Genomic DNA, 23,643 nt, shown 5'->3' on the forward strand with positions numbered 1-23,643 from the left:
AGACAGATGGGAGTATTGTGCATAAAGTGAAGAAGAGTTAAAAAAACTGACCTTAAACTTTCTATTATTCCTCAAAAGACCTGAAACAATTGATTGATTACTACAACTATTTTTGATTATTAATCATTATGCATTTTAAACTGCATGGATGTTAAACTGTTAAATGTTTTCATCCAGAAAATAACTGGCAGATTAACCTATAATGACCACAGTCCTGTTTTAGAATGACTTTTCCAGGAGGATGCTAAACACATGTAAGTTATATACAAATATACAAATAACACTAAAGGTAATGTCGTACTGTTAATGTTAATACATATCTCACAGTGATTGTAGTTTTAATGTTGTGGGGTACTTATATCCATCCCACGACATTCACACTGCATCGCTGCAGATTTAGCTTCAGTTGCCATGGCAACCTCTCTCTCTCTCTCTGTCCCATTCTTTCTTTACAGATCCCCTGAAACACCAAAGACGGGTCATTAAACTGGTGTGTGTGTGTGTGTGTGTGTGTGTGTGTGTGTGTGTGTGTGTGTGTGTGTGTGTGTGTGTGGGTGTGTGTGTGTGTGTGTGTGTGTGTGTGTGTGTGTGTGTGTGTGTGTGTGTGAGTGACATGAGTATGTGAATGTTATGGTGATGCTGTGAAGACCGTTGTCAGACTCTGTCCCATCTGTAGTGACCGAGGCAAATTCTCTGATCTTCCTTCGCATTTGAAACACTGATTTGTGATAAAATGGTTTATAATATATCTGATTTTATTAAGAATTCAAATTTGACATTTGTTTCCAGGGAGGTGTTTGGTGATATTTAGGGAAAATGTCTTTTCCCTGTTACTGCTCTCAATATTTTACACTAGACTGAATAAGGGCTATTACTGAGAGCAGTAACATCCTAACATATACCCTTCCCCATTATAGTTTCAAACACTGTCTAATGTGACACTCCATTTGGCATCAGTTACAGGTCAAATACAAGTCAAAGTCAGACACATGTCAGTATGTTTAATGTCAGATGTATGTATTTTTTAATGAATCCTGTAAAAATGCAACATGCAAACAAGAACAATATGATAAATAATCCTTTAAATAGTTTATATTTGGACATAGACACCAGCAGACCTGCAGTTTGGCATACAGACATTAGTCAATAGAAAATTAAAATAAAAAAAAAATAAAAAATCTGCCAGTTGTGAAAAGTCTGCATGTCATATTTATTTTTGTACTGACACAAAGTTTCTGTTGAAAACTGGTCAGTCTGTTTTATGTCTGGGTCCATGGGACTACAGTGTGTTGCTTTTCAGTTTGGCTGGGTCTGTTTTTATTCAGTAATGGGTCTGATCTTCATTATCATGGTTTTTAGGGAATATTCGAGCCCTTTGAATGAGTTCCACTGCACACCAGCTGCGCGGGGTGAAGGTCCCCAGGTGTAGATCCCATTTGGGTTCGCACCAAAACACGCTGCAAACCAGAATCCTCCATAGACCAACCTGGCACAGTTTGAAGAATGTGTATCTTGATCTCTGTCAGTGGTGGTGAATTTCTGTCCATTGTGAATTTTTAGAGAGTCTCCTAATGGAGAAACCCAGAAAACACTGGTTAATACAAAGGATACAAATGCTAAAAAAACTGCTAAAAGCACTATTAGTTTAGACATAGTTCACTAAGGTTGAGGAAGAAGTAGCCATCCTAACAAATAAAACATCTGGATAAAACAAGCATGTTGTTTAGGCTCGGGGATTTGCTCTGAAAAGGGTCCCACCTGCTGCTCCCTTGATGAAATTTCCCAGGTTTAGGGTGTATCCCTCTGACTCTGGACCAACAGAGAAGGAAGAGTACTGGGCATAGACTTTCTGGCCCTCAAAGTCTTCCATGTCCACCCTCAGCTCGTAGCTCTTGGCCTGGGTCATGAGGTGCATTGTTTCCAGGCCTGTAAGATAAAGAGCAAGGCAGCTGTGATCATCTGAGGCCAGCTGGCTCAGGATTTTATGAGGAGCCCACAATTTCCATTTTTTAATTACAAAGATAGTGTTTTTTTCATATTATTGAATATGTTTCTGTTTTAAGAAAATCTGTGAAGCAAGATCAAATGAATTGCTTTGACAGTCCAATAATATATAAATAAAAATTGTTTAATTTAAATGAAAAGGCATAAAACAATATAATATTTATGTATACCATTAAATGTGAACTGTTACATGCCATATTCCTAATACTGATGCTAATGCTACCTACATATTTACTGCAATTCAAAGAAGTGCTAAGCTACGACGTATGTATGTAGAGCTTAAAGAAGTTGTATTATTTTTTCTCTCATACCCAGCCAGTATTCTCCAGCAGCACTGCCAAATCCAGTTTTGTAGTGATCCCACTTCATGTAGAAGTTCACTGTGCCATCTTGTCTCCTCTGAATGATCTGGTTTTTAGATAAACAAACAGGCCAACAGAAAAACAATGCATTAAAGCTGTGTCCAGTTTAGGCACATAGAAATCTGCCAGGAGACTCAACTAAGCCCCATGTGTGTAAGGTTTGTATAAAGAAGGATGAACTTGTTTTTCTCCATCCTCACCGTCCACTTTTCTGCAGAATTATCAACATCATCTCTGCTCATGTCACAATAAACCTGCACAGGAGAGGTGGGTCCTGCAGGGTAGATGGTGTACACGCCGTCCCTGCCTGACCCGGCTTTGTAGACGTCACTGCAGTCTGTGGGCAGAGGGGACTGGTAGGCTGCTGCTGGCAGCAGCACTGCTAGCACAACTCTGAGCTGTAGCAAAAAGAAAAACGAACTATTTGTCACAGAAAAGTGCACGTGCAGCAGCGGTGAGTTTATCTTTGTGGTGCTGACAGACAGACATGAGGCTGCTGGGATTGACCATGGGATCTGTAACAGTCATGGTTCTGTGTATTTGATAGTCCAAAGTTCATACTTCATTATCAGGCAGTGATGAATATATTTGTCCTGTACTAGGTGCAATTTAATGATCTTCAGTTCGTTATAATCTTCATCCTCAGGCTGTCAGAGTCAAATATTTCAGATTTGACACAAAGTCTGTTTACAGTCCTGAATATCTGTTTCTTTGATTTGAATGACAATAACCACATATCTCTACCAGAGCTGCAGCTGACAGATATTTTCATTATAAGTTGTTTTACAATTAATCATTTGATCTATGTATGATCTCTGCTCAATGTATGTAAAATAAAGAAAAGCAGATCGGAGCTGATTTGCTGCTCAGCTTTTCTTGACCAGTTGTTTCCCAAGGCCCACAATGATGTATTGACTGACTCGACTGAATTATGATGGAATTAAATCGATTATGAAAGTAGTTACCAATACATATTATCTCTCTAAATTAGACAGCAAAACTATATTTTATAAGATAAATTACTGTGTAATGAGTTTAGGCCAATAAAACCATACTGTGAAAATGTTTTCCCAGTTTCACAGTGTTATGTTAGGTACCATCATTCTTTATCAGCTTGAGTGATTTGTAAAGATGAGGCAGGATGGCTGTCCTGAGAAGAGAAAACAAACACAGGGTTAGTATTTAACAGTTTCTACAGTTCGTTAAAGTAGAAGCAGGTTGAGGTTTGAACTTACCAGAAACAGAAGCACCCACACTAAACTGTGTTTCTGACATAAGCAGATCCTTTTGTATCAGTGCACCTCAGCCTGTTACAACACTCAGTATTTTCCGTTTACATCATGTAATAAGTAACATAGTGCTGATTCTCTGTGTTTTCCTGCCCGTCTCTCTCCAGTCACTATTACAACATTAAATATGCTGCAGCCATAATGGTGCTATTTCTCAACAGCACTGCCTCTTTGTGTTTGCTATTGTGTCATTAAAGAAAAAACACTGTTTGTGGGAATCATGAAGATGATAAAATATTCTGCCGATTTATTTCTCTGTTGATTGACTCGTTTTGGCTTTTGGAATCATGACCCGGGTTTCTGAGCTAACACTCCTCTGTTACTGTATAGTTAAAGCTGCATTATTAGATTTTTCTTGGTCACAGCTTAAAACATGTTTCAATCGGTAAATGTTTTTTTGACATTTTTACTTAATAAATTATTTAAAAATGGATTAAACTAAATTAACGAGTGTTGTGCCAAAGGATTCAAGTGATTCTTCGTTCAGTTCCTGAGTACTAGTGATTTGTCACTGTCCTTTGTCTTATGTGGCTGTGAACTATAGATGTCTTTGGCTTCTGGAGTGTTGTTTGCAATAAAACAAGCACTGGAATAATGAATCGGTAATAAATATTCAATAGGTTTAAATTAAGCAATTTCTTTCAGGGGAATTCATCTGTAAATCAATTCTCAACTCAACACCACTGCACTCAAATCTACAGTTATTTCATTTTTATTTTCTGCTGTTAACCATTGGCAGCTGATTATGTGCATACACATACACACTCAGGGCAGTGCACTGTCCTCTGAACGGGTTGTTCCTGTGAGAGTTGTTTGAGATTAACGCCTGAGCTCTTCTTCCTCCCCCACTCCTGGACTGCTCTGGACTTTCTCACCAGGTATTTTTAGCTGTGACATAATGCCCCTATCTCTCCCCCCTCACTCTTTCAGTCCCTGTCTTTCCCTCACCCTCTCTCTCACACAGACTGTCCCTCCCCCTCTCCTCTCCTGCCCTGATCCCTCTCTCCAAAGCGTCCAGGCTAGCTGCTACAGTAATTGAGTGCTCAGGTTTCACACTTTGAGCTGCAGGCTGAGAAACATGGCAGTGGAGGAGGCAGCAGACTATTTGGCAGAAGTAAGTCTTTGCTGTAAAGTCATTGAGCTCACTGACTGTAAACAGACTTCTCCTCGCTCCTGCTACATTGCTTTAATACTGACAACATGTGTGTGTGTGGGGGGGGGGTTATAGTCAGTAGGAACTAGTGATGTTGTGCTGGTTACTGGTCCAGTGATGAGATGTCATTGATGGGACAAGTCGCAGTGAGAACACTGCTGCACCACTGCTGCAGTGTGCGTTTATATGTGTGTGTGTGTGTGTGTGTGTGTGTGTGCCTGTTTGCATCCCTGACTGCTTCACTGTAATTGTGCTTTAATGAATTCCTGCTGATGATGTATATATCAATCTGTACATACACTGTGGGTTCACTTTCATGTTGCAGGGTGATGTGAAGCACCTGACCTTGGACAGTGTTGCATGCTCTGTGTGATTGTGGAATAAAAGAGCCAAAGGGAGAAGTAAAAAATAAAAAGGATAGGAATAGGAAAAAGAGGTTGGTATTTAGAAGTGTTGTTTTTAAATAGTTAATTTCCTCAAATCCTCATAGTGGGATGGAGAGAAAGCTCTTCACGAATAAGGGAAAGTCTCCTGTAACCTGGTGATACAGTGCAGCAGTACAGTACATGAAGTATGAGCTTTTTTGTTTGTCGTTAAAATAGCATTAAGTGAGGTTTAAGCTGGACTTTGTCTGACCTGCAATAAAAACAAAGTGTGTTGGGGTTAATTATTTCTAAAACAGAAAGGTTGGCTGGTGAGACGTGACTCTGTCGCCCCTCAGCGTGGTCTTCGGTCGCAGGAGGCAGCTCGCGTGTTGGAATGTGAAGCGGCGTGTTGTGGAAAAAGAGCGACTCTAGCATTCTTTGCATATCTTTCATGGATAAATAAAGTTACACTGCAGCCAATGCTGCACAAGCCTCCGCTATTCTGTTACCTTACACTTCAGTCACACTTCAGTTTCAGGTTGAAGTGCCTTCATCTAAATTTGAAAGTCACCAACAAAACAATTATCACCCAAAACAGGGTTAGGATCAGTTTATTGAGTTCTCACATCAGCATAGGAAAAACTGTTTCTTCAGTGTGCAAAAACTTTTTGGAAGTATTTATGAAATATTGAACTAACAGGTGACGATACTGTGTGTGAGTGGCTGCCATGATGAAAACATTAAGGCTGTGTCAGGTTGTGGTCTGCCAAGACTCATTTTCAGTGTGAATCTCTCAGTGTCAAGGAATAACTGAGCTGGGCTCTTTGGCCAGAAAACTTTCTAAGAAGCGAAGGCTTTGAACTGGAATTCTGATTGGTAATGCTCTGGATTAATGCTGGTGCCACATTTAGCTTGGCATAGTGCCTTACTGCCCTTCTCAGGGTTTTATAAACCTCCACAGCACAATGTCTGTGAAGACAAAAATTTTACTTAGTCAGGAACGTACAGTCATGTTGTCTTCACTTCTTATTGCTCACCTGTTTTGAACTACTTTAGAATATGAATCTTCCAAAGTATTCAGTTCCTTGAATTCCTATTTTTTCATACTTTATCTGTCTATAAATATTTATAATTCCTTTATAAATGCTGCAGTCATTAGAGGGACTTAACATGGAGAGTTAACTGTAATAATAGTAATAGTGAGAATAAACTATATTTGTGATTCATTCATAAATCCTTTGTGGTCTCAGCCTGGTGTCCGGTGCAGCCCCACTGAGATGCTGACACCAGAAACGCACCATGTGCTTCTGAATGTGTGATGGTGAACTCTGATAAGACCCATTCAGTGAGTGGGAAATGAGCTCAGCGGTCAGCGTTAGCTAAGAATCTCTCCACAATAACAAACATCACGGTGCAGTGAGCACGAAAAGACTGTCGCACACTCCTTACATAAATTACACACACGCATGTTCCTCTGCTTTCTCTTTCATTTGAAAAGCCACTGTGCTGTCACATCATCTGTTGTCATGTTGTTGACGTGTTTTAACTCGGTGCCCAAACAAACAAACACCTGACCAGATGAATTTTGGACACCAGTGTAATGTGTGACATGTTGTTTGCATATATAGTGGAATCATTTCATGCACATTGGAGCATAAATAAATAAATAAATCAGGTATTTCAACCATTTTTCAGACTTTCCTTTGTCATAGATTTAATTTTGACCTGTTGGTCTAACAAATCGAGATGTTTTAAAATGTCAAGTTGTATATTTCCAGTCAACAAGTCGATCAAAACAGTTCTGCTCTTACTGTGTCTAAAGCATTAAAGCAAGACTGTTGAACTATTCAACTTTTGAATGAAGAAAATAGCTCAGATGCAAAACTATGTGTATCACCTCTGTCATTACACCAGCCTGTTACCCATCCTTGTGTACACTTATTGGAGAATATTGTAGGAGGTTGTATAGGTTGTGTATTGTGTGGACATCCATTTGACGTGGGTGTGGCAGACTGTCTATACTGCAATCATGAAATCAGAGACTGGCTCTCGGCCTTCCTGCCGCTTTGTCATCACCTCCCATCCACAGTTTAGTCTGTCCTTCTGTTTCCGCCACTGACACACTGTCTCTTTCTGTCTTTCTACTTAAACTCCCTGCAGTCACCTGCTTCTGGGTTCAGGTCCACCCTGTGGACACAGACACTGATGTGAACACACAACATATTTAGCCCCCTCTTGCAGACGTCTTTTAGCTGAGAGAGATCGACTGCAAATTGCTGTGTTGGTTTTGCTGCCCTGAGACAGAAAACCAGTAATGGAGACTGGTTTCCAGTGATACTGTGTCACCATCACTTGTCCTGGCTATGATTTTGTACTGTACTTTTTCTTCAATGCTGTATGGCGAAGCCAAAGAGGCTGTAGTTTGTGCTGCTGTTGTTCTGCATCACAGAGTCTCCTGGTGCAGATCCAACATTTGTTATTTAGCCTAGCCTCATGGAAACACATTGAATCAACACATTGATCAATGTACCCAATGTACGGCTTTAGTGCACTTTCCCCACAAACATTTAAATGTGTTCTGACTTAATGCAGATATTTGATTGTATCTGCATTATGCAAACCTACCTGTCAAGCAGACACAGAAAATTCCTTGTGGTTTTGGCAGCCTGGTTATTCTTGGCTTGTTGTCTTGCTATTTAACAAACATGTCAACTGCACTCTCTAAGGGTTGCTGTACAAAATTTACCCCCTTTTTTTTCCAGCTAATAACACACAAGCCTGGAGGGATTTATCCAACTTATCTCTCATTGCAGCAATTCGCGTGGATGACACATAAAAAAAGACTAATGCTGCAATATTGTGTTTCCAAAATAATAAACAGCCTTGGAGAAGCTCTGAGTTATTAAAAAGATGTAATTGCTGTTTTTAGATAATTCACTTGTTTTGCTTTGCACTTTCCAAACAGCAAAATCTCTTGGAGGTTATAATTAGTTGTTAATACGTGAATTAATTTCACAGACCACCATTTTGAGACTTTCCTGGTTTGCATGTCCCGACAGTGACCTCTCTTTCCTCCTGCTCCTCTCTCTGCCTGCAGACGGACATAAACGCCTGTTACCTGCGAGCAGCTCGGGCCGGGAACCTGGAGAAAGCTTTGGACTACCTGAAAAATGGAGTCGACATCAATATTTGCAATCAGGTGAGTTGGCTGACACACACACACACACACACACACACACGAGCATTCTGCTCTTTTATATTGTTGCTTACAAACATAATTAATTTGGATTGGCTCACTGCTGAAAATAATCTCTTAAACCATATTATTGCAGTTTGTTTAAATACAGTCATTACCAATTTTGTACCGTTTGTTTAGGGTGTTTTTATGTCCAAGGTTGGGCTTAAAGTAACAATGCAGGACTAGAGTGAGACAGCAAACAGCTATTTAAAGAAAAGGTTTGATTTCACCCTTTTCTCTGTCTCCAGAATGGGCTGAATGCTCTCCATCTGGCCTCGAAGGAGGGCCATGTGGAAGTGGTGGCTGAGCTCATCAAGCACGGTGCCAGCGTGGACACAGCTACCAAGGTGTGTGCCACCCAGGATTCACACTCACACACACACACACACACACACACAGGCACATAGTGTATGCATGAATTCACACACATACTGAGGTTTTGCTGTGTCAGCTCCTTCTCAAAGTCAAATTGCTTCAGCAGCATTAAAGGAGATAAATGGTCGTGTGTTAGCAGGGAGGTTGAGGGAAGTGATTCAGTGGAACGAAATGGTCTGTCCTGTCCAATGCATGGCTCTGTTTCTGTTTATTGGCTGGGTGGTGTATTTAAATTATGTGACAGTGAAATGCCCTGCTGCAACCAGGGGTGATGTAACCCCATCAAGAGGAAAAGTAATTATATTCTATTCTAACGCTGTGGTTGCCTCTTCTGCTCCACCTTGATTGTCATTCGCTACATTTACTTACAACCATGAGAAACCAGAGCTGCTTCAATGGGCAATGAGGAAAGGGGCTGCAGAAGCTAGTTATCTGTCTCAGGTCTCTTGTTTTAACAAAACTACAGATCCGGGAATGAAGGGAGGTTCCAGTCGCTGCAGGAAAGACAGCAGCAAACACTGTTTTCCCCTTCACTGCACCTTCACATAACTTTCCATTCAGGAATTTAATAAAGCCTCATTTTCATGTAACAGAAAGCAGAAGGCCCTTGGAAGCAGGGATTTTTGACAATGTCTTACAACTATCTCACCTTATATTTGATTAGATTTTGGTCAGTTAGCACCATGCAATGGCTGTTAGCAGTTCCTGTTGGCATTGTATCCATGGATGTACAGAAAATTATCGCTAAATTACTTTGATACTGAAGAAAATTGTAAGGATGTGAAGATTATCAGGTTGGTTTTGAAGTTGCAATATAACAAGTGTCTTATCTCTGATTTATAAGCATCCACTGAGTGTTTGACCTAATGACATGCTTGGAAAGTTTAAATCACACTGAATCTACAATGAGTTGCTGGTAGCAAAACCTTTCATCTTAAGGAAGCTGCATTTCCAGCTGTCCATCCACAGAACAAACTGCACACTCCTGCATTAATACTGATACAGTTGAGAACAGTGACAGAGTGTGTTTTGTTTTCTCAAACAGAAAGGAAACACAGCCCTTCATATAGCTTCTCTTGCTGGACAGACAGAGGTGGTGAAGGAGCTCGTCACCCATGGAGCCAACGTCAATGCACAGTCTCAGGTAAGATTCACACACTGCATTATGCATTCATCTGCATAAACACACATGGGTTTAGACATATTAGTGTGATGGTCACAGTTTTAGTCGTAGTAATCTCCACTAAGACCAGTGTGTGTGTGTGTGTGTGTGTGTGCTGCGTCAGCGGCTTGGCTGTCTGGCCCATATTCAGTAGTCAGCACACTGATGCCACTGTCAAAGCCTTGGTGCCGGTACTGATGAGCTCGACGTGTTGTAATGAATCTACAGTTTGGTTTTTTTTCTCAGAGCATCCCAGTGACAGCAAACAGCAAGCACATCCGAAATCTCACATCTCGCAGTCAAATCGACCGTTTTCAACAAAATACGCTCACTGCTTTATTAGCTCCTCCTACTGTACATCGGTATAATTTAATTTAACTTGGATATTCTGTGTTAATATTCTGTCCAATAGGTGGAAAAATAGAAACACAATATAATGTCTCATATAATACCACCTTTAACCACAGCCTTAGTAATAAACATATACAACAGGTGAGTTTTCTAATTTCTGACATTGTCACCAAAAGCTGAACATTTTGAGCTTTATAAAGACAGACTGCTGTGTTGAACTGTAATAGGCTGTACTGGTGTACCTAATAAAGTGGCCTCGGACTGTGTGCGCAAAGAACTTTGTAAACACTATGTAGACCTGTTATTTTTTACTTTGTTTTTATTTGCTCTGGGAATTCACTGTTGCGGGCCAAGAAACTGTCCGACATAAACCCTGATAAAACCATCAGTTGTAGTTTTTCATGGTGCTAGGAGGTGGATTTTTGTCACGTTGGACAGGGCCAGGCTAGCTGCTTTTCCTTCCCCCGGTCTAAGATAAACTAACCGCCCTCTGGCTACAGCTCCATGTTTACTGTTCATACATGAGAGTGCTTTTCTCAACCAAACACTTTGAGATCCTGTTCAGTTTTGTAAAAAATGATTCTGAGTTACTCAGTGTCCTTAATCATAGCTGCATTTTGACTGTGAACTTTAAATGAAACGTTTTATGACGTACGGGAGAAGATGGAAGGTGGAGACTTGTGCATGCTGACGTGACGTTTTTGGATCATTCTGTTGCAATGTAGATCTGTTTTCTTGGCATAGTTCAAATGTCACACCACACACACACACACACACACACACACACACACGGGAGGCATGTTCAGCTTTAGCTCCAGATCAGCCTCTATCTGGACTGTTATCAGGTGTGAGGAATGTCCGGAGGTGACAGCATGTCCTCTGTGGTACTGTAGTTCTGCAGCAACAGTAGAGGCCAGAAAAACATCCCTGCTTTAAAGTCGGAGTTGGTGATACTGATCAAATCTTCAGTCGTGTATTACATTTTATACTGTACATCATGATAAAGCAGATTTTCTTCAAACTCATTTAAGCAGCCATTTATAGATTGAAAACAAGGCTGGGCATCAGTTCTTGGCGGACCCAGTAAATTCAAATACTTGGATGCATAAATCCAATATTGTCATAAAGCAGCAATGCTTATTGATTTTCAACACTGCCTGCAATCACCTAATGTAAGCAGAGATGTTAATGCTTTAGATCATTTATCAGTCAGGTCTGGTTTAAAGTCAGCCTGACTAACATTTACTGTTTTTAATGCAGGAACATTGTTTGGATTTTCTAAAACTTAGTGTAGTTTGCAAAGTAAAGACTGAATGTGCCCTGCATTCGCCAAAGAAATAAAATTGTAATTATGACTAGAGCTGCAGTTTTTAGTTGATTGATCAATTGGTAAATTGACAGAAACATTTATTGGCATCTATTCTGATGATCAAACGCAGGTTCTTCCTTCTCAAATGTGAGAATTTGCAGATTTTCTTTGTATTACAGTGAATATTTTAGACTTTTAGCCTGTTGGTCAGACGTCTGAACATGTAACCTTGGACTGTGAGCAATAATAACAAGCTTTTTATTTGTTTAACTGTTTTCTGACATTTTACACACAATGCAAGTAATTGTTTTATTGATAAAACAATCTGCAGATTGATTGGCAATGAAAAAACTACTAGTTGAAACTTTAACAATGACTTCTGAATTATGTAATTAGTATTAATAATTAGTATGTGATAGTTTTCTAATAATTATGAGACCTGTTCTCATAGTAATGACATAGTTACAAAAACAGTGTCATTTTTTTCTTTTGCTGAACACAGTCCATGTCTTTTCTTTAGTCACTGTAAATCTAATGTTTGAACGCTTTGAGTTAAACAGAGTACAGAGACTGTTTAGCCTCAGTGAGTACATGCTGTTATGGTCCTTTTTAAACAGATACTACAGTGATAACTGCAGGTCTGACTCAGTGTGTTCTTCTCTTTTGCAGAATGGCTTCACTCCACTGTATATGGCAGCACAGGAGAACCACTTGGATGTGGTGCAGTTTTTATTGGATAACGGCTCCAATCAGAGCATCGCCACTGAGGTAAATACACACACACACACACACACACACACACACACACACACACAGACACACACAGACACACACTGATTGTTTACTGGACATGCACACGTAATGCAGGTTTGCTCAGACACTCAGGAGCCCATAACAGCTTCTGATAGCTGCCCTTAATCCCAGGCCTGATTTAACCTCTCCATAATTGCACTGCAGTATTGTGACCAGCAGATTGCTTGTTGCACATGGTAAATTGGTTACTGCCACCAGTGTCTCATTTAGGAAAAGCTGAATGACATAGACTGTGATATGGAGGGTAAACATAACCACAGGGGCTTGGTTTTAGAAATGAATGTGTTGAATAAATGGTTAAAAAAAGAGAAGACAGCGTGATCAGAGTGAAGGAAGCAGATCGTCAGCAGCAGCAGTGGATTCAGTCGGAGTGACCTTGGCTGTCGTCGGCTGTTACAGAGGAACAAACCACGACGCTGCAAGAGTCTGACATCTGTGGCGTGAGCGAGTGCTACGCTGGGAGTGTGACACTACCATCCATCACCTGCAGTGGTACTGGCAGACACCCAACTGGCACCCCTGCAACAATAAAATACAACAAACATGGCGTCATTTTGATCAGTCCACCCTCTGTAGAACATATTTATGAGGCGAGTGCTTATCATCGCTGAGACAACTCTCACCTCCCACCGCTACAGTACAATTTCTGCTCCATTCAGTTTGAGTTGTACACGCTACTGAGATCTGTGGTGTAAATTAAAGGGCTGATCATTTCAGTAACCATTGTGTCCAACAGCTACGGGTTTGACTGCATTACTAAATCAGCACCTGCATTTCAGTGCTTTTACAGCTGTATGTCCTCTGTACATTAGCATCTCCTGGCATCTGTGGCATTGCTGACCTGTAAATACAAAGTTCTCTGCATAGTTTGTGTTAAATACGTGCACAAGTAAATGCACATAAACAGTAGCTGCAAGAACATGGCAGCGGTGATGGTGTTTCACCTTCTTCTTCATCCTCTTCCTCATCTTTCCTTCCATCTCCCCTTCTCCCCCTCCATCACTCCTCCTTTTGTCTCCCCACAGTGGGAGACAGTGTGAATTATTCATGTGGGGAAATATATATCCCAATATGTTTGAGGCAACTCCTGGTGTTTAATTATTCATATTTAACCATTTCAGCATAGCAGGAGACAGAATATAGAAGAAATCGTATTTCTTTATTTGATCATGTTGTGTTTATTACATTTTTGAACATTAAGTTACATAAATTATAATGTTGCAGACTTTATGATTTGAAGCTAACTGCTTTTTATTTATTTATTTATTTCATTTTTTTCATATATATAACCCTGTAACAATGAAGATAACTCAGCATATCACGCACTTATATTTGTTTGATTGCTGTTATTAAAGTTTTGAGATTCTAATTTTGTTTGTGGGGCAACATTTTGCTGTGTCATCTTCAAGTTTTTCAACTTGAAGATAAAGATCAAAAACCCTGTTTTTGTGCTGTTTTGTTGCTGCTGTTATTTTTAGGACATTCAGCTGACGTGTCTTTTCCTGAATCACAGAGAGAGCAGATGAAGCCGGATGGTGGTGCTTTGGGATGACTTATGACTTCTGAAATTCTTAAAAAGGCTCAATTTATGCATTTGAAGCTGTTTGTGTATCTGGGGGTGTTTGTTTGTGTGGATGTTCTCGCTGGTGCAGTTTTGTGTGCGAGTGATGCAGGATCTCTGAGGGGACTTTCTGCTTTGATGTGCGGCTGCAGTGAGTCCTGTGTAAACACGTCTGTGCACACACTGATTAGCTCTGCGTTGTTTTACTTGATGCATTAACTTTTTCGATATTATTCTTTTCTTAAATTGCATTGATACTGAATAAACATATCTGCACATCTTTGAATAAGTGTGCGTGACTGTAGAAAACCCAACGCAGTTCTCCAGATGAGAGAGGAATACTAATATTACTCTGGAGTCATAGCGCTCACCGTGTTGACCCTCCTCTGTTTAATAGGCAGACAGCAACGGCACCTGTCTGATTTAACTTTACGCAGGAAGACCACAGGAGTCTGATTTGATTTTCCTCTGGTTGGTACTTTAAAGCAGCAGCAGCATTTAAAGAGTTCGTCTGTAAGAGGCATTTTAACCACTCTGCCGCCAGAGCTCTCAGGTGAATCTGCAGACGGGCCTTTGGTTGTGTCTCTAGATATTAATTCTACCATTTAATCATCCATTACTAAAGTATCTCAGAAAGTATGAGAACTTGCTATTACATTTTGTACAGACAATCATTTTAGTGATTCTCTGAGTAATCCTTTCATCTATAAAATGGATTACTTTGAAATCTAGGATGATGTATTCACTTTAATGAAATATTATTTCATCTAACCCCATCACCAGGTCAGAATCTTTGTGTTTAGTGCTAATAAGCTAATGTCAGCTTGGGAAAGATGCCTTTAAAGTTTATATTGTAAGTGTTGACAGAATAAAAGACCCACTTGTTGTCATTTCCAGTAGCTTTGTACCTACATGATTCCCTCCTAACGACATAAAGCAGTGGCTGCTAGGTTTTAGTCTGAATGACACCAGGACCTTTCCTGTTTGTGCTGGTCCACAGGATGGTTTCACTCCTCTGGCGGTGGCCTTGCAGCAGGGCCATGACCAGGTGGTTTCCCTCCTACTGGAAAATGACACCAAGGGGAAGGTCCGCCTCCCAGCGCTGCACATCGCCGCGCGGAAAGACGACACCAAGGCTGCTGCCCTGCTCCTCCAGAACGACCACAACGCTGATGTGGAGTCCAAGGTATGCTACAGTTCCCATCATGCCTTACTGTCAGACAGGAAGTTCTTTGGTTTAGGATTACTGCTAGCCCCATGATACATTGTGTGAATTATCAGTGCAATGTGTGTTTATTTCTGTATGAGATATAGTACCAGTGTAAATACTATTGACTGGACAAATCAAGATATTTGATGAATCCACTGTTTCCTTATGTTTTATAGCCTGAACCAATTCATTGTGAAAATAATTAGTAACTAAGTAACTAGACATGTCAGAAAATGGCAGATTGATCTGTCATCAAATGTCAAGTTTCGTTTAACAAAAACCTAAATGTGATTTTAACATCTAATCTGCAACATGCTCCTAAGTCACAGATGCTGTTTTGGTGAATAAAATAAAAAGTTTTGCACGTTCACACATTGTACCGTGGGGTTAGGGACACCTTGCATAGACATTTACATTGTTTTTTCTATTGTCAACATGATGCTGCTTTTTGTTGGTTCCTCTTTTAAACTCTTTTAAATCCCAGAACTTATTTTTTGTGGGAGAAAAACACAACAAAAAAAGTTTATTTTTGATAAAAGTCTGTGAAGAAACGTTGGTGTTTGTTGCTATTAGTTGAAATTAATATTGTAGGACACATAACAGACCGTAAGGGTGAGTCTCAGTTCATCGTCCATTTGTGTGTAACCTGTGTGGTTTTTTACTTTTAGTTTTCATTATCGCCAACCACGTTCCTACATACCCATCCTACAGCTTGGTGCAGCCATGTGTTGGTGTTGCTGTTGTTGTAGTTGTTGTGGTGCACTAACCGCCCCATTCTCTCCTCCCCTTAATTTGTTCCTTTGTCTTACCCTACCGCTCCCCCCTTTTTCTTTTTCTTTTCTAGATGATGGTGAATAGAACAACAGAGGTACATCTTCCCTCCTATTTCTTCTTCTTCTCCTTCTCCTTCTCCTTCTTCTTCTTCTCCTTCTGCTCCTCCTTCTTCTTCTCCCTCTCATTGTTCACTCATGGTCACCATTTCAAAGCCAAAGCCTTCTGTCTGCTGGCATGAAAGCTAAATGCTGGCATGAAAGCTTTTGCTGCTGACACTGTCTCACCTGTGTGCCCAATTTTAAACCTGCATTGCATTTTGATTTTACTTTGCTTCCTTTGAGCAGAAGTTAACTTAAACCCCACTGGTGTATATTTATTTATAGTTTTTGGCCCATTTATTTTTTGGCAGACGTAGATCGTTCTTAGCAGATACTGTGATGTCAGTTCTCATAAAATGCAGAGGGCTCAGTCCACAGACAAAATTGAACACTAATACAGGCCAGGTGGAAAAAAAGCATTGATGGAGTGAAATTAGTGTTTTGTTCTGATGGAATTAGTGCTGTGGAAATGATAATAGTGATAATACTGAATTTATCAAGACAAAAGATAATCATGGAGTAAGTTTTGAGTTTGCATTCATTTGGGGAGAAGTGAAGAATAGAAATAGATGCCTGTCTTGAGTAAAATAAAGGATGTATAGTAATTAATCTTTTCAGTAGCAATTGGTTGAAACATTTTGTAGTGAGTTTGTGGAGTGGAGTGGAGTTTGTTGCTACTCGTTTCCCTCCGTTTCCAGTCTAACTGTCTCCAGGCTCTTATTTTAGTGTTAGCATACAAAAATAAAAGTTTAATCAGCTTCTCAACAAACTCTCAAAAAACAAACAAACATGTTTTCATGTTTTCTTAAACGTCTGTGGAACTTTTTTTTCGCTACCTCAAAAGAACCAAGTTTGTATGGACTGAAAATGATTTTAAGTCATTGTCTTGGAGACCATGTCTGGCAGGTCTCAAACCTCACCTCTTCTTTTTGTATTATTTAACTTTTCATGTAAAATTATTCACTTATTCATTCATCGACATCACAATGATCTTTATGTCCAGCTAATATGTGAGTTAAGACTCAGCTGTCCAAGCTTATCTGAACAAACTGATGATTTATATTTTAGATGGATGCTTTTCCAGGCTGGTTGGTTTAATGTTGTTATTTTTTTAAAAACTAGATTGCCCCATTAAACCTTAAATTGCCTCCATTAATGCAGATGCATGCTCACCTGCATGTCTGGTTTATAATGCTGTTCGTATCACACAAAGCATATCACCGTACAGTGGACTATTTAGGAATTAAGACAGAAACAGAACTGGACACTCAGTTTACCTGTGCATGGTTTTCATTTGACCTGAGCTGTTTATTTAGGTGACATTGTGATTTTATATGATCCGAACCCGAACTATGTTATGATGCTTTTTGCAGACGCACCTACAAACTCTATGCACTTCAATACAACTGCTCTGTCATGGATTCTGCCTTTACAGTCATTTTCAGTTTTGAGCCATTTAAATATGTTCATGTTGTCCTGGACTCCATATATCAAAGTGTTTGCTAATGTTTTCTTCACTCCCACACAAATAGGATGAGACATTTCAGTATAATGCAGTCCAGTGAATTAACACTAAGAAAGAAAGAAACTTCTTAAAGGTAGAATATGTGTTGCAGAGCATTAGCACCAATAAAGTGGCCAGAGATTGTATTTTTATTATTAAAATGAAACTCTCTTGTTTTGTCAGTTATTTAAAGCATGTTTGACTTCTGCTCTGCTGTGCTCTGTTAGCCTGCTCTTGCCCACTTACTACTGTATGTAACATCCCATCATGCTTTGCTCATGGCTTGTCGTAAAACAGCCTTTGCTTGTTTTCTCTCTCTCTCTCTCTCTCTCTAATTCATTCTGGCTCTCTCTTTCTCATTGTGTCTCTCGCCCTCTCAGAGTGGTTTCACTCCACTGCATATTGCGGCTCACTACGGCAATATCAACGTAGCAACACTCCTGCTCAACAGAGGGGCAGCTGTGGACTTCAGGGCAAGGGTAGGTATTCTGTTTCAAAGACCACACATGCACACACACACACACACACACGCACGCACGCACACACACACACATAACTTGTGAAGTCAGTACTGCTGCAAGCAATCATTCAACACACTCTCATAAGACATGTAGGAATCTGTGCGTGTGTGTGTGCAGGAATCTGATACTTGCACATGTAACTGTAAAGCTGTGCCTGTCAATCTTCTGGAGGATGTATACCAGGGGTGGTATACAACCCTGGTCCTCGAGCGCTACTGTCCTGCATGTTTTCCAACCATCCCTGCCCTTACGGTTTTCTGATTGGCTGAACACACCTGATCCCAGTAATCAGCAGTGGGTAGGGCAGTGGATATCTGGAAAACAAGGAGGACAGTAGCGCTCGAGGACCAAGGCTGGAGACACATGTCATCTATGTCCTTTATGAGCCTATAGATTATTGGAATGGATCCAGGGTTTAGAGGTGCTGGGTACTGGGTGTGTGTTTAATTAACCAATGATTTATGAAATTAAATTTAGACTCTTTATTGTTATCTAACAATATTTTCCTGCAGAGGGAGATGCTGAGCCTTTGTCCTCCTGCACAGATAAATAACAGAGCAGTTTAACTGAAGTAGACATAACATTTCAAACTGACATGTAACTAATGTCAAAAGGTTTGGTGCAGTTGTGTGCACGATGTCAGGACTCTGAGGCTGGATGATGAATTCATTCTGCTGCTTTTCTTTTTCCCCAGAATGACATAACACCCCTGCACGTAGCATCCAAACGTGGGAACAGCAACATGGTGCGACTGCTGCTGGAGAGAGGGGCCAAGATAGATGCACGGACCAAGGTGCACAAACACAAACACACACATTATTTTCACCCAAAACAATCAACATTAACTGATGAAAGAGTATTGTCATAATGTCAGAGCGGTAAAAAAAGAGCCCAAGTCAAAGCACCGAAGGACGTACTTCAAAAATAGAAAAACAAAATCTTCGTGCCAGCTCCTTAAGCACTACCCGTAGAATATCCATACTGTATCATCTCCAAGGTGTGAAAAGCAACTTTTTTTTAGTTTAGGGATTGTCTCGCTGTGTTTATATTTAGACAGTCATATTACCAACATCCTCCTACAGTTGTGTGTGTAAAGTGTCACCTGCTTCGAGATGTTAGCAATGGTGTGAAGCTGAAACCCTGCCGTTTGTTTTCCCAGGACGGTCTGACCCCTCTCCACTGTGGAGCCAGGAGTGGCCATGAGCAGGTGGTGGAGATGCTGTTGGACAGAGGAGCTCCAATACTGTCAAAGACCAAGGTGCACCTTCAGCCTGTGTCCGTTCTCCCTCTGTCATTGAGCACCGTCAGACGCTAATTAACATGTGACCTTTTAGATTTACAACAACACCAAGTGTGTCTTCTGTTTTCCCCCAGAACGGGCTCTCTCCCCTTCACATGGCGACGCAGGGAGACCACCTTAACTGTGTCCAGCTGCTGCTGCACCACGATGTGCCCGTGGACGATGTGACCAATGACTACCTGACAGCGCTGCACGTGGCCGCCCACTGTGGACACTACAAAGTGGCAAAGGTCATTGTGGACAAGAAGGCCAACCCCAACGCCAAAGCACTGGTGAGGACAGAGAGAAAGACACGTTGGTTGGCAGCTCCAGGGAGAAACAAACTCAGGATGTGTTATAATGAAAAGAAGGCAGTGAATCATCAGACTGTCTGCAAGGAGGCTTTGAATCAGTTACTTGGTCTGATCAAGAGATACAGAAAGACAAGAGAGAGACAGGATTTGGTTTTTTCTCTTTTTTGGATGCACTGCAGTAGAAAAAAGTGAAAACACATTTTCTCTAAAACTTTGTCATTTAAAGTGTTTTTTACTGATTTATAAACTGATTTTAATTTGTCCATATATGAGAGAATTCATTAAGTTACAGTGTTAGGAAGGTTTAGACAGGACATGAATTGTAAAAAAAAGTTTTATTTCCCTTTGTATTTACCTTGAGCTGCTGAACCCCTGCATTGATCGGATGGTATTCATTTGCAGACGTAAGCCACATTTAAAGAATTATGGAAATATTACTCATAGGATTGTAGTCACAGCAGTAATGGAAAAGTGAGTCAGGGGTTAGCCAGCACGTTCACACATTCATGTTCATGTTTGAGAGAAGATTTAAAAAGAGAAGGTGATAGAAAAGTTTCATTTCTGCAGAAATTAGAATTGAAGTGTTGCTCGAGGCTGCAGCAGTGAAATGTTTAACTGCTGCAATGATCTCTCAACGACTGCATCTCCCAACTAACTAAAAATGTCTTCCTAACTAAGTCTCACGTTTCATCTCTTCCTCTCTTTTCACTTCTTTCTTACCTTTGTCTTTCTCCACACTTTTTGTTAATTTACAAGAGAAAAGAGACGTGAGGGACTGTATGAAGGAGAAAAGACACAGCACATGTTGGAAATGATGAAGGAAACAGACGAGGAGACTAAAACCATCTCTGTTCTGTAATGGGAGACGTCTGGGTGTGGTTAGAGCGCTGGGACTTTATAGGCATAGAGAATGAGAAGGGAAAAAAAGGACATGGGGAGGAAAATGAAGTCATAGGATTGAGCCGGAAACCTCAAAGTCAAGAGAGTAAGACAGGGAGGGACAGTGGGGGCAGAGTGTACAAGTTGGCCAGAGAAAAGTTGAAAGGAAAAGCATCTATTTCAGTTTTTTTTTTTTTAACAACTTACTGTTAAGTCAGTTGTTTCCACACATGCTTGCCTGGTTTGCCTGAACAGAGTGGAAGAAAGAAAGGGGGAAAGGGAAAAAGGAGCCCCTTTGTATTGTACTGTATTTTCCATTTGTTGTTCCAGATTTGTCTACTGTCAGCTCTGCAAGACAGGCAGAGCCACACACACATGTTTTGGGCTATTTTTGTGTTCTTAAGTACATTTCTCTTTATTTTTGGTGCCTTAGAATGGTTTCACTCCCCTGCACATTGCCTGTAAGAAGAACAGAGTCAAGGTGATGGAGCTACTGCTGAAGCATGGAGCGTCTATTCAGGCAGTCACTGAGGTATGTGTGCAGAGCGTTTGGACGGAACCACTATGGCATCTGCTGTTTTCGTTGGTTTGTTTGTTTTATGTTGGGTTTTTTTTCTGCTACTTTATTCTTCAGCTCCATTTCAATCCTGACTCAGCAGCTCATCGTCAGCTCATTGATTAGACATTCAGCTACAACTTTGCTGTTCACTCTCACTGCCCTCACAGGATAGTTTTCATAACAAAAACCCTTAAAATCCCACTGTGCATTATCTGCAGCTAGTGACTACACACTGTGGTTCAGCCCAAAATACATTTTCCCCTCAGGAGCTGGTAGAGACCAAAACCGAGAGTAAATCTGTGATGTGCAATCATCAGATTCACAGAAACAAGAGTCCAAATGAATGATAATGTTTCTCCAGGTCCTTATTTTGCTCCTGAGCGTGTAAATTGCCAAATGTTTGCTAAAAATTCAAGTTTAAAGTGTAATGAAGTAAACAGAAACAAAGGCTGTTGTTCTGTTGTTCACAATGACAGAACATTAACGCAGCATCATCAGTTGAGCCCTATGGGACAGAGGCAGATGTCGTCTCAAGCTTTGGATGCATAGACCATACTTTTTTAGAAATAATTCAAATGGTCTCAGCAGAAGACAAATCAGCAGAAATATCCCTTAACAATTTTTTCTCTCTTCAGTCTGGCCTGACTCCGATCCACGTTGCTGCGTTTATGGGACATGAAAACATCGTCCACCAGCTGATCAACCACGGGGCTTCACCAAACACAAGTAATGTGGTGAGTTCAGGAAATTCCTCCGTCCTGTTTCTTCTTTTTTTGTCTTTGTTGTATCCTTGTTGTTGTATCTATGTTCTTCCCTAAGGAAAATGACACTACTACCCTGAACATGGGGAGAAACATAACATATTAATGTTCTAGTTGGGCGTCATATTTTATAAATGTGGAACATTTAATGTGTAAAATCATAATTTGTAAAGTGACGAGTAGTTAAAGCTGTCAAACCATGTGGTGTAGTAGATGTAGGAAGTAGAATGGTCCACAGCATTATAAACTGAAATGGGATTTTCTTGCAATAGAGGTTTTTTCCATTATAGACAAATAGATACTTTATTCATTTATTTATTTATTTACTCATTATTGTATTACTATACTGTTATTTATTTAAGTAAATAATCTATGTACCTCTTTCACCACTGATAATACCTGAACCAGAACCTTTCAAAGAAAGAGACTGATATCTTCAGACATTAATCTGCCCTGCACTGCCTGAGAAATTCTTCTACAACCTCCAAAACCACTGTCAGTGGAAAAAGCTCTGTAGTTCAGGAAGAAGGAGAGAAAGTGTTGGTATATTAATGCCATGTGTATGTAAAGAAACAGCCTCTCACGTCGTCCATGAGACACACACTCTGCTTCTGAGCCCATTAACTCTTAAATCCCATGAAAAAGGATGAGAAACTCAAGAGAAAGATCTGAAAGAGAACAAGCAAACAGAGAGGGAGGGAGGACGTGTACCGCGCAGTCAACTCTTCAGGGTGTTTGGTCGCCCACGCCGTGTCTGTGGCCAGGTTACTGTAGAAACAGAGCATTATGGGACGTCATTATGGTGAGCTGGGTGTGGAGAAAAAGAGGGTCTTTCCCTCTTTCACTCCTTCTCTCAAGATTTTCATGAGGAAAGAGGGCAGAGAGAGGGATTTGGAGAAAGAATCAAAACTTTGGAACAACTATTAATCCCTCTTTGTCTGTGTGTGTGTTCCAGAGGGGGGAGACGGCGCTCCACATGGCAGCGAGGGCGGGGCAGTCAAGCGTGGTCCGATATCTGGTGCAGAACGGAGCTCGTGTTGATGCCAAGGCCAAGGTAGACCACATGTGACATTTGACTTCAGACAAAGGTCAATCATCCTTTCAATCTGAGAACTGTGAACACATTCAGCGTCAGCACAGCTGTGTGTGCTTGTTTGAAACACAATACATGACAGTCACTGAATATGAGCCTGTGTTTGTATGTTTGTGTGGTTTTCTCATATCTAATTACTGAGTAATTACAGCACAGTGTAGCACAGGCAGCTGTTTTCTGTTAAAAAGCTCTAAAAAGGCACCGTGCACTACCTGCCCACAGTTGGAGACTAGCTGGTGACTGAAAGAGACCAGAACTATTGAATATTGGACCTGGATCGATCAGATGGACACATGACCCTAAATGGAGAATAATGTTTTCTTGGTACCTTTAAATTGCTGCTTTTGCTTTGTTTTGTTCTGATTGCCAGGATGACCAGACTCCGCTGCATATCTCAAGCCGCCTTGGCAAGCAGGACATTGTCCAACAGCTGCTGGCCAGTGGAGCGTGCCCCGATGCCACGACCAACTCCGGATACACACCTTTACACCTGGCTGCCAGGGAGGGTCACAGAGACGTGGCTGCAGCACTGCTGGACCAAGGGGCTGGTCTGGGCATTACTACCAAGGTAAACATCAAACACACACACACACGAACATCTGGAGTGTGGAGGCAGATGCTTCTCAGACATTGGTTGAACACCAATTCAAAGATACATAGCAACATATA

General features: G+C 40.7%; 2 protein-coding genes across 30 annotated transcripts in view; one reads left to right on the top strand and one right to left on the bottom strand.

The window, feature by feature from the left end:
• The window catches only part of LOC113135227 (ankyrin-3-like), a 108,853-nt gene that overhangs the window by 39,519 nt on the left and 45,691 nt on the right, over positions 1 to 23,643 (top strand). For 21 of the 29 annotated variants that reach the window (XM_026315041.1, XM_026315068.1, XM_026315059.1 and 18 more), the window contains exons 2-15: positions 8,271 to 8,372; positions 8,660 to 8,758; positions 9,832 to 9,930; positions 12,278 to 12,376; positions 14,983 to 15,168; positions 16,037 to 16,060; positions 17,949 to 18,047; positions 18,784 to 18,882; positions 19,249 to 19,347; positions 19,464 to 19,661; positions 20,995 to 21,093; positions 21,756 to 21,854; positions 22,837 to 22,935; positions 23,345 to 23,542. In XM_026315041.1, coding sequence (XP_026170826.1) covers positions 8,271 to 8,372; positions 8,660 to 8,758; positions 9,832 to 9,930; positions 12,278 to 12,376; positions 14,983 to 15,168; positions 16,037 to 16,060; positions 17,949 to 18,047; positions 18,784 to 18,882; positions 19,249 to 19,347; positions 19,464 to 19,661; positions 20,995 to 21,093; positions 21,756 to 21,854; positions 22,837 to 22,935; positions 23,345 to 23,542 — 1,599 coding nt within the window. Of the gene's footprint in view, positions 1 to 4,670; positions 4,770 to 8,270; positions 8,373 to 8,659; positions 8,759 to 9,831; positions 9,931 to 12,277; positions 12,377 to 14,982; positions 15,169 to 16,036; positions 16,061 to 17,948; positions 18,048 to 18,783; positions 18,883 to 19,248; positions 19,348 to 19,463; positions 19,662 to 20,994; positions 21,094 to 21,755; positions 21,855 to 22,836; positions 22,936 to 23,344; positions 23,543 to 23,643 lie in introns of those variants that run through there. The other 8 variants (XM_026315046.1, XM_026315055.1, XM_026315061.1 and 5 more) reach the window with 2 other exon arrangements.
• On the bottom strand, positions 993 to 3,538 carry LOC113135229 (microfibril-associated glycoprotein 4-like). Its single transcript, XM_026315074.1, has 5 exons — positions 3,464 to 3,538; positions 2,567 to 2,764; positions 2,316 to 2,412; positions 1,759 to 1,926; positions 993 to 1,568 (listed from the first exon to the last, which is right to left on the bottom strand). The coding sequence occupies exons 1-5, from the start codon at positions 3,467 to 3,469 to the stop codon at positions 1,318 to 1,320; spliced, it is 720 nt and encodes a 239-aa protein (XP_026170859.1). The 5' UTR covers positions 3,470 to 3,538; the 3' UTR covers positions 993 to 1,317.

Source organism: Mastacembelus armatus, chromosome 19 (genome assembly GCF_900324485.2).
Source record: "Mastacembelus armatus chromosome 19, fMasArm1.2, whole genome shotgun sequence".
Lineage (NCBI taxonomy): Eukaryota > Metazoa > Chordata > Actinopteri > Synbranchiformes > Mastacembelidae > Mastacembelus > Mastacembelus armatus.

What these genes read in the sequence shown, in the direction of transcription:
- LOC113135229 (XM_026315074.1), bottom strand. An exon ending in ATTCTGCAGAAAAGTGGACG is followed by an intron (nt 2,413 to 2,566) that starts GTGAGGATGGAG and finishes TCTAAAAACCAG; the next exon opens with ATCATTCAGAGGAGACAAGA. An exon ending in TTTCATCAAGGGAGCAGCAG is followed by an intron (nt 1,569 to 1,758) that starts GTGGGACCCTTT and finishes TTTCTCCATTAG; the next exon opens with GAGACTCTCTAAAAATTCAC.